The 11,594-nt window shown below is 32.0% G+C and overlaps 2 protein-coding genes across 2 annotated transcripts; both read right to left on the reverse strand.

The window, feature by feature from the left end:
• Positions 1 to 245: 245 nt before the first annotated feature.
• LOC141723499 (CENP-B homolog protein 2-like) lies at positions 246 to 1,931 on the reverse strand. Its single transcript, XM_074525318.1, has one exon. The coding sequence runs from the start codon at positions 1,761 to 1,763 to the stop codon at positions 246 to 248; it is 1,518 nt and encodes a 505-aa protein (XP_074381419.1). The 5' UTR covers positions 1,764 to 1,931.
• Positions 1,932 to 6,385: 4,454 nt separating this feature from the next.
• On the reverse strand, positions 6,386 to 7,024 carry LOC141659909 (protein FAR1-RELATED SEQUENCE 5-like). The gene has a single exon (XM_074466844.1). The coding sequence runs from the start codon at positions 7,022 to 7,024 to the stop codon at positions 6,386 to 6,388; it is 639 nt and encodes a 212-aa protein (XP_074322945.1).
• Between the last annotated feature and the right edge of the window lie 4,570 nt (positions 7,025 to 11,594).

An 11,594-nucleotide genomic window follows, 5' to 3' on the forward strand; every position in this document is an offset into this window, starting at 1 on the left:
GTAAATTAATACTCGATTAATTAATAATCTCTCTAAATTAATAATTTTGTCCGGTCCCGACTTGGGCCAGTTCAAAAAATGATCAATTTCGATAAGATAATAAGATAATAATTTTTTTGAAAACCCTGTATAAAAATATGGTCCCAATAAAACTATAAATTAATAATTCCCTTATATTCATAAAAATATAGCTATTACATCTTTGTAAAATATGATTCAATTATAGTTTGCTTTTTCATATAATTTCAATCAACATGAAGCTCATCCCTAATCTTCCTTATTGCATCCAAAAGCTCGGGTGTGGTGCTTTCATGTTGCATCAAAAAGTTATTAAGCATTTTTGATGCCTTGAGTGCTTCTTTACGTGTAACCGGCTCCAACGGTGTTGTATCGTCTTCAAGATCATCTTCAACACTATTTTCAAGGATGGTGTTTGCAATCTCTTCTATACTCTGGACCTCGGAACATGATTCATTTTCACCCGGATAATCTAAGAAGTTATTAACATCCATTTTATTACGATAACCTAGATCCTTAATCATCACCTCAAGTTCATGAATGTATTCTTCCGGAGTTGTATGTTCATTTAAATTGCTCGAAACTTCATCTATGGAACAAATTTTGCAATGTTGAAAGCACCTTGCTATTGACTCTTGTTTTACATTTATCGTCCACGTCGCGACTACATAATTGATAGCATCCAAAACATTAATCTTTCCTGGATCAGATTGTCCCAACTCATAACCTTCTAATAACCCACGATAAAATCTCCTGCGATAGTGCATCTTGAAAGCTCTTATAATTCCTGCATCACAAGGTTGGATTTTTGATGTCATGTTAGGTGGCAAGAAGTACAACTCAACATTTTGTAGTCCTTCAATATTTTTTGGATGTGCTGGACAGTTATCTACCACAAACAAAATTCTTCTGCCTTGCATTTGGCTATCAAACCAACGAATGTATTCATCAAAAAGTACACTAGTCATCCAAGCTCTTTTGTTTGCACGATAATGACAATTCAAGCTGCCCATATTAACATTCTTGAAGCACCGTGGCTTTGCATACTTTCCAATAATCCATATAGGAATTTTTTCAGAGCCATCTTCATTGTAACATATAACAACCATGAGCCTTTCTTTGTCTTGTTTTCTTCCTTCAAGTTGTTTCGTAGCAAGAGAGTGATCAGCTTGTAACCTGTAAAACAAACCAGTTTCGTCCATGTTAAAAACATCTTTCATAGGGAACTGGTTTATTTTTTCCCTTATGGACTCCAGTTTCTTCTCCATGTCCTGTACATCAACAGAACCACTTTCTCCAAAGCGACGAAATGACTTAATACCATGTCTTAACTTGAATTTCTCAAGCCAACCTTGAGAAAAAGTGTGCTCCTGATCTTGTTGAGGGTATAAAATTTTCATGGTCTCTTTTGCCTTCTCTAAAATTAGCTCTCCTGTCATATTAACACGATCTTGGTACTGGAGAAACCATTCATAGAGAACCTTCTCCATATCTGGATATTTTGCTGGTTTATGTCGCTTAATATCTTTTCTTTTCTCCAAGTAATTAGCTGCAAGATAGTCTGCTGACCTTTTCAGTGTATTTGATATTGTACCTTGACTAACTTTTAGATGAAACTTATTCTCGAGCCACAACTGGAGATCTTTTTGAGTGCATGATGAATTTTCTCTTTTATATTCACATAATGTTTTTCTTGCTTCATCCGTCATTGTTGATTTTGTGACACCTTTTAGATGAGAAGCCATTGTTTTGTTTGTATAATTTTTCCCCCAATCTAGTATATACAGTATATATAATATATTTTATGACTACACATACATTGAATACTTTCTATGTAAAATACAATGAATTAAATTAATTCATGTACTTTGAATTTTCCTAATATACATTGAATATTTTCTATGTAAAATACAATGAATTTAACTTATACACTACATGGACTTTGAATCTAATATATTGTACATTACATTGACTTTCTAAATTCATATACATTGAATTAATTGAATTAAGTATAAAATATAAATTGTACAATTCATTTTATTTAAATTTATGTGAATAAAAATTTAATCAAAAGTTAATTTTGTTTGCTACCGAAAATTCTCTATAAATTAATAATTATTAATTTATCGATTAATTAATACCTCTCTAAATTAATAGAATTCTCCGGTCCCAACTATATTAATTTATAGAGGTTTTACTGTAAATGGGATTAAAATGGATTAATTCCCTACGACTAGTTATAAATGGATTAAAAGTGAAAATAATGACATTCATAGGTTAATTTCCCGTGAAATATCATCAATTTCATACAACTAGTTTTAAAATGGACTAATAATGAAAATAATGACTTTTTAGGTTCATTTCCCGTGAATTATCATATAATTCCCTACAACTAGTTATAAATGGATTAAAAGTGAAAATAATGACATTTTTAGGTTAATTTTCCGTGAAATATCATCAATTCCCTACAACTAGTTATAAATAGATTAAAAGTGAAAATAATGATATTTTTAGGTTAATTTCCCGTGAAATATCATCAATTTCATACAATTAGTTTTAAAATGGACTAATAATGAAAATAATGACTTTTTTAGGTTCATTTCCCGTGAATTATCATATAATTCCTTACAACTAGTTATAAATGGATTAAACTAAGTGTTAAATGTGTACTTAATTTATTATTTAATTACAGATGCCTATTACTCCAGAATCTTTAGAGACCTCTTCCTCCCTTGTCACTCCATTTGTACATTTGGGCATGGGCGAGTCTTCTGTTCCTAGTGAGCTACGGGACATATTTGATGTAATAACAATTAACTCTTTTTTAAAATAAATGGCCTTAGATTAACTAGTTCTAGATGTGCTAATTGTGTTTTTGTTTATTTTGTAGATGGACTCAGTTGAAGATTTGGCGGAGGATGCGGCGAAACGAGGTGGTCCTGAGCGGCGTGGTGATATGACAAGGCCACTAAAAAATCGGAAAGTGAGGTGGTTGTATCGGCATTTCTGGAGTTTAGAGGTTGATTACATTTGGCGTGATCACAGGGAGCGGGGCGTTACTTATCCTCTTACACATAGCCAAGTAAAAACTTTGTGACCAGAGTATTGGGTGGAGGATGATGTTCTCAATGCCTATGGTGAGCTCTTGAGACTTAGAGAGGATAAAATTTGGTAAAAATGGGAAACAATTCCTAGAACTGAAAGTTTTAAGCCCAGGCGGTATTACATTGCTCCTAGCTTTTTCATGGCGATGGCACTTGAGTATTTTCCTAACTTGAAGGTACTCTATAAACAAATACCAATGCTCCTACCTAATATTCTATAAACAGATATCAATTCTGCTGTATAAAGTTAACCTATTTTTTGACTTGAAATTGTAGGCTTCTCCGAGTACCCTAAAAGGTGATGCCAAGAAGTCAATGGAGAAGTTCTTTAGAGATTATGCTGACAAGGGGGTAGCTTGCCTCTTCAATTTTGTGACTTTGCATTTTTCCCCACGTGTGATAACTCTCATTGGTTCTTGTTTGTTGTTAATCTCAACAAAATGAGAGTGCTAAACATTGATCCTATTAGGGACGACAAAGACACACCAGGGAACATCGCTCACCCCAGCCAGTATTACATTATGGTAACTATATCATCCTTTAATTCCCTACCACTAGTTTTAAATAGATTAATAATGAAATAATGACTTTCTAGGTTCATTTCCCGTGAAATATCATTCTTTAATTCCCTATCACTAGTTTTAAATAGATTAATAATGAAATAATGACTTGTTAGGTTCGATTCCCGTGAAATATCATTCTTTAATTCCCTACCACTAGTTTTAAATAGATTAATAATGAAATAATGACTTGTTAGGTTCATTTCCCGTGAAATATCATTCTTTAATTCCCTACCACTAGTTTTAAATAGATTAATAATGAAATAATGACTTGTTAGGTTCATTTCCCGTTATTTTTATCTAAATATGTGTAAAATTTTGCAGGAAAAGTTGATCCCATATATGCTCAATTATTTGCATCCATCTTGATTTCCATTGAAATATATGGGGGTTCATGGTCTTGAGGCTCGACTCAAACAAGATGGTGGCATTGATTGTGGTATATATGTCTCCAAGTACATGGGCGCTATGCTCAACGGGATCTCTTTGCCATCAACTGTGTGGAACGCTAAAGTTGATGTACAGACTTTTCGCCATCGGATGGCGCACGAGTTATCAAAAGGGGTTGCTAGACATATTTCTGAGTGGGGCATTCGACAAAGAGAGGCGGGACACTAGTTTGTTATTTGATTAATGACTTGTAGTTACTTTAGTTAGTTGTACATATTTTGCTCGGTTGTATTTTATTCAGATTGGTTGTATTTATTTTGGTTGGTTAGATGTATTTATTTTAGTTGGTTTGTTTATAGTTGGCATGTCAAGGCCATTTATTTTTAAGTTTAGTTTGGTTTGTTTTGGTTTTAGTTGGCATGTCTAGGCCTTTTATTTTTAAGTTTAGTTTGGTTTGGTTTTAGTTGGCATGTCAAGGCCATTTATTTTTAAGTTTAGTTAGGTTTGGCTTTAGTTGGCATGTAAAGGCCATTTATTTTTAAGTTTAGTTTGGTTTAGTTTGTTTTTAGTTGGCATGTCAAGGCCATTCATTTTTAAGTTTAGTTTGGTTTGGCTTGATATTTTACAGGTTTTTGGTTGGCTTAAAAACAAATAGGTCATGCCGATTATTTTATTTTACAGGTTAAGTTTAACTTAAAAACAAAGAGGTCATGCCCATTTTTTTCAAAAAAATTGTCGAAATCAAGAAAATATGTAATAAAAACTATCATTTATTTGGTTTGTTTTTGTTTAGCATTATTGGAATTTCTTATCATGTACTTTGAAATATTAATGAATTTTAATTAAATATTTTCAATTTTGTTAATGTTAGTACTTGTTGGCATTATTAATAATCCCAAAAAAAGAAGTGACTCCAAAAAAATTTTTGAAAAAAAGTTATTTTTGAACATTTTTTTTTCAAAGTTGGGCAGAAAGTTTTCTATAATACAGAAAAAGTATTATATAAAAAAGAAAATATTTGCAAGTATAGTGACCAATCTGCAAAACTCTGGAAAGGTGCCTTGCCCCCGCAATGCTTCATTGCGGCCCCCGCAATGCTTCATTGCGGCCCCCGTAATGCTTCATTGCGGCCCCCGCAATGCTTCATTGCGGCTGCCATAATGAAACATTGCGGGGGTAATTCCAGTTTTCCAGAATTTTGCAGATTGGTCACTGCACTTGCAAATATTTTATTTTTTATATAATACTTTTTCTGTTTTACAGAAAACTTTATGCCCAACTTTGAAATAAAAAATCTTCAAAAATAACTTTTTTTTCAAATTTTTTTTGTTGGAGTCACTTCTTTTTTTGGGATTATTAATAATGCCAACAAGTACTAACATTAACAACATTGAAAATATTTAATTAAAATTCATTAATATTTCAAAGTACATGATAAGAAATTATAATCATTTTTTCCTTTTTTCCTAATAATCTCAAGGGACAATTTGTTCTATCATGGCCTTCTTCCCTCGCCCCACAAAAACTGCACTTTCAAAATTATTTATTTGAACTTGACATCTCGATACCACTTTTGAATCTACCCGCTTTTGGACGTCCTTTTGTTTGTGACCTTGGGGGATCTAATAACGGATCATCTTCTTCATCATCACTTTCATAGTCCTCATTTATTTATTTATCTCTCTCTTATCCCGGAAAAGACTTAATCACATACTCCTTTTCTCTCTCGATCACGCTCATCAAGTAATTGTACCGCGGAACGGAGCAACTACCAACAATGGACAAACCTTGGAAAACTTTACACAATCCACTATATCTTGCCGTTTGAGATTCTACAACATTACCAAGCATCAGAGGGGTACACGGTAGAGGTCCCGTAACTTTGTTTCTGTTTATTGTCCACCTCATTGTGACAAGATATGGCGGTATCATCGTCTTTTGTTTCTTGTTAAGGTAACGGATCATGTGTCTACAAATCATGCCGGAATATTCAAATTTTTTATATGTACAAGAATAACTCCCATCGATGGAAACCCTCAAGAAAAAATTCCTTCTTTAAATCTCCGTCAAGATGAACTTTTCTACCAAATACATCTTTGAAAGATAATCTTCACAACTTTTCTTACTTTTCACAACAAAAGATTGACTTTTTTGAAACTCTTTTTGAAATCGCTTAAACATCTCTTTTGTGTATATCTTGAAGGCATGTATCTCCATTGACGAGTTAGAGAATAGTCTCTTTTCCTTGTACTCGGTGTCAAAATCGGCTTGAACCTCCCGTAAATATTGTGACTCCAAAGCTTTTTGTGAATTCTAAATGAATTCTTTCAAACCGGTCGACGCTTTCACATACTCATCAAAAAATGAATTCATACACTCGCTCCTTGAGGTGGTAGTCATACCGGCGGCAAAATGTTGTTTTGTGAAAGCAAAAACCCATTGTCGTCTAATTGCATACATATCATTTAGCCAATTGTGATTTTCAAGATCATATTTCTCTTTCAAATCCTCCCACCTACCTTCAAATTCCGTTGGTGACAATGACTTGTAGATACATGCATTAAAATCCGTTTTGAACTCCGAGGATTGAGTATACAAAGTAAATAGTTTCTCGGAAAACTTGCTACTAATATGCAACGTACAATATGTATGGTTGGTGTTAGGCATAACCTCGGCAATGGCATTACTTAAAGCGATGTCTTGATCCGTAATAATGGTAATAGGTGGCTTGTTATCGACTGCTTCCAACCAAGTCTTCAAAACCCATCTATAAGAAGTCTCTTTCTCGTCCCTTACAAGTGCAAATCCAAACAAAATATTTTGGTAGTGGTGATTCACTCCCGTAATTGGAATAAAAGGCATGTCATACCTATTAGTCCGATATGTCGAGTCGAAAGTTACCACATCTCCAAAATTCTTGTACGCGTTAAGCGAACGAGGATCAACCCACATCAAACCCCTAACCCGATTATCCTCATCCACATCCACTCGGTAGAAAAAATTTCCATCACTTTATTTTTGCAAGTCTCGTAACAAAACCAATCCACACTCCGCATCACCGGAATCAAAAACCCGTCTTCGAATGTCACGTATTACATTTCGTACGTCTTGAGCGGAAAAACCAACTTTTTCAATACCACCACACGTCTCACTAAGTAAATTCATAACTTTCGGGGTCTCGATACCCGATTTGTTAAATAACTCAATCAAAGATCGGGTAAACGGATCTATATTACGTGATCTTTGCATGAATTGTACCTTATCCGATGTAACCATAGCATGATTGTGCTCTAGGTTAACCTTGGTTACTTCCCATTTGTTTGAGCGTACTTTGTGAGCAACACACGTACGAGCACGACAACAAGTTCGAGGAATGACATCTTGAGGTCATTTCCCTTTAACCCTATCTTCAACTTCCAAGGATTTTGGGCCAAATCTTCCACCCTTTCGACATATATGCAAACGTGACGATATACACTGTACTACAACATTGTTTCATTACGGGGGCCACAATGTAACATTGCGGCAGTGCATACACTGTACACGCCCCCCAAGCCAACAACTGTAAGTATTTACAGTTTTAAAAAAAATGTACAACACACCCCCATAATGTTTCATTGCGGTGGATACTTCACCCCGCAATGACTCATTGAGGTGGTGTCTGTTTTTTGTTTATTTTTGTTTTTTCATTAAAATTAGAAAATTAATCAAAAAATATATTAAAAAATAGTTTCTAGACTTATTATATTTCATTTTATATGTTAAATTTTAATTTTAAAATATAAATATTTATAAGAGTAACTTAATTATAATATGCAACTATTTTACATAGTCTTGTGAATATTTGGCACAATAGTTGTGTCAGATGATATTTCTTGACATGTAATAACTATTAATAACTATTTAATAATTTAAATTATTTTTTTGACATTTAATATTAATAATTATTTAATAATTTAAATTATTTTTTTCATTTTTAATCTGTAGTTTTCAAATATTAAATATTAATAATAATATTAAATATGAATATCTTAAGGTGTTAATATTAAATAGTAGTTTAATATTAATTCATATCGACCATATTATAATTCAATATAATAATATAAAATATGAATATGTTAAAATATAAATATTAAATTCTAGTTTGGGATAACATCCCAAACTATTATTTAATATTTATAATTTTAAAATATTCATATTTTATATCATTATATGTATTGAATTATTATATGATGAGTATGATTTATTATTAAATTATTATTAATATTAAAAGCTTAATATATTCATATTTAATATTATTAAAAATATTTAATATTTAAAAACTACAGAAAAAATAAAATAAAATAAAAAGAATAATTTAAAGTATTAAACAGTTATTAATATTAATAAAGTAAATGAGCTATATTAGAATATTTTAAAATATTACTTTTACTTATATTTTAATGTTAACATATTTTAAAAAATTAATTACTGTTGAATTTTAATATTATTTTTATACTTTTAATAAATAATATTAATATTTCTTATTAAAAAATATTAATATTATTTTTGAATAAAGTAATTAAGCTATATATTAATATTGAATATTAATAATTATTATATATTATTAAAAAAATTAAGTGAAATATTAATATTAGCTATTTATAATAGTAAGTTATATTTAATTATAAAAAGAGTGGCATTTAAAGCTAAAAGGGGCATTAAAAGCTAAAAAGAGGGGCAGTTGAGGCATTAAAATCTGTGGGCCACCCAACAATGAAATATTGCGGAGGCCGCAATGTTCCCTGTGCATGGGCCACCTGTCGCAATGTTTCATTGCGGTGGTCCAGGCTCGCAGTGGAACATTGTCTCATGCCGTAATGAAATATTGCGGTGGGTTGGTTGGCTCCTGATTAGACCTCTATAAATTATACAAAATGGAGTCTATGTACTCAACAAGTACGATTAATAACTTTTATTAATAAATGGAACTTTTTTTAAGTTTTATTTTAGTTTTACTTATTTTTTTGGTACTACCACTTTTTTTTATTTCACTTTTTTGATAGTGTATTATTTTTATCCTTTTTATTTGACTTATAATTCTATATATATATATGGCCTTTACACCGTGGAGAAGCATTGGAGAATCGTGGAGAAACATTATTTTTATATTAAAATCTCATCACAAATTGTAAAATTTTTATTTTAAAAAATATATAATTCGATGCTAATCTAGAATAATAAATATAATAAAAAATTTAACAGTTAAGATTTGATACTTGATTTTATATTTGATTCTACAGTGGAATAATTTTTAATAAGTGTGATTCTACTATAGAACCAATTTAAATTTTTTTAATAATTTTCAATGATATTTTAAATAAAAAATTGTGTAACTTCGATTTTTAACTTGATAATTAAAATTTATAATTATATATGATGAAAAATAATATAAATTATATTTTTTATATTTTTTAAATAATGATTCTCCACGATTATGGGTACTCCACAGAGTGTTACCCTCGTATACATATAAACACAAACACTATCATAGAACAAAGATTATACCTTATAAGCAGAAGCAATAAAAGCAGTCTCATAAAAAAAAAAGTGAAGATGCTGCAAACAAGATGACTCAATAGCCAAACAATCTCTTTGATTTTCAAAAGAAGACAAAGAGAACTGCTTAAAAACAACACCAACATCAAAGTAAATCAAACCAGAGCTTGGAACATCAACTCTAATTTTCCTTAACAGCAAACCACAAAAACAAATCTTGAGATAAAATCCCATTCAAACCATTGATTTCACCACAAGTTAAATTCCCAGAAATATTTTGATCATAATCTAATTCATTCTCAAACTTAGCATTGCAAGCTTGATCTAAATGGACTTGAAATCTACCACGGGAATCATGAAAGCTAAAATCTTTAACACCCTTTGGTAATAAACCCATCGGCAAGTCATATGATTTAAGTATATATATTGTCCTTGTACGTAGTTGATTGTTGTAACGGTGAAATATAACCGATGATACAATTTGTTACTTATTCAGTTTTTACACTAAAAAGGGCGAAGGCTTTGAACATTATCAACAATGCAGTAGAGCGTGTCAATATATTCATCTATGTATGTGTAATAGTTTCATTGAATGAGATCGAAGATGAGTTTATACGTACACTTATTTTCATTAATAATTTACACTTATTTTCATAAATAATTTACAATTCAAGATTAAAATATATTAGGAAGCCGCCGCGAAACGCGACTTAGTTGACTAGTTAGGTAACTTATTAATCAAATCTTTTAATTTAAACATATTTTACGGACAATTTGTTATTACAAATTTGAGTCGAGTAATACAACCGATGATACAATTTGTTACTGATTCAGTTTTAACACTAAAATTAGCAACACAATTAAGAAAACATACTGAGGTACATAGATAATCACAAACTCAGCGCCTAACCAATCAAAATATTTCCTATAACAATCATTAAGATAATCATAGTAATAATCAACAGCAGAGGACTGGGAGCGCCCGTATATATCATCCAAAATAGTTTCTCTGTTCAGCAATATTGCTCTGGAGTTGAACATGTATTTTCTCGTATCTTGCACATTTAATTTAATTTGTTCGATCAATGTTGATTCGCTCCCCTCCAATCTGTCCAGACAGGCCTGTTGATATGTGTTTATCCTGTTAAATACCTCCACATATTCAAAAACTTCTTGTCCAGTAAAAAAGTAAAGATTCTTCGACGAAGTTACTGATTCGTTAAGTCCACTCACTTCCTTGTTTAGCAAGGTTTGACACTCTTTCAACTCTGGAATGTTGTCGGGGTTGGAAATGTTAGCGAGATGGATGAGGTTGTAGACAGTAAGTTTGAACGAGTGAAAGATGATGTTTGTCGGGAAGAAATGAATGAATTCATCAGCAGACGTATTGGAGGAGATGGAGGTTGAGAGGGTGGAGATGCAGAGGTGTTCGTATGGTGCGAAAGAACAGATGGTTTTGATGGATTTGGAGGGTGTGGGATCAGCATTTTCATAGCTATGGATGGTTATTACAGTGATGACGGTGATTACTCCTGCGATGAATAGAATGAGTATGAATATTAAAGTGAGGATGCAGGGTTTTCGAGTGTTCTTGCTTGGAAAGGCAGAAGAGGATTGGTTTTCCAGGAGGGAGGTTTCTGTCCAAGCATCCATATTTTTTGACTCTCATTGGGTCGGATGTATGAGAAATTTGTGGTGTTTGATGAGTATTAGACCTAGTCCAAGTCAAGCCACATTTACCTAAAGGTTGGGAAAATGATGGTCGTCTATAAGAAATTTCCTTTTATTGACCATTCTCATGCACTAAGAGCATCTTTGGCTATCAATGGGAGGCTTAGGGGTAGAGCCGGCCAAAGGAGCGGTTTGGCTCGACCCGTTCGTAATTCGGCTCGTCAAAATTCGTCTAATTCGGCTCGTAAACGAAGGAATAATTATTCGGCTCAAACCGTCAAGTCTAACAAACCGAACACGAATATCATTTTGT

The sequence above is a fragment of the Apium graveolens genome, chromosome 5 (genome assembly GCF_009905375.1).
Source record: "Apium graveolens cultivar Ventura chromosome 5, ASM990537v1, whole genome shotgun sequence".
Taxonomy (NCBI): domain Eukaryota; kingdom Viridiplantae; phylum Streptophyta; class Magnoliopsida; order Apiales; family Apiaceae; genus Apium; species Apium graveolens.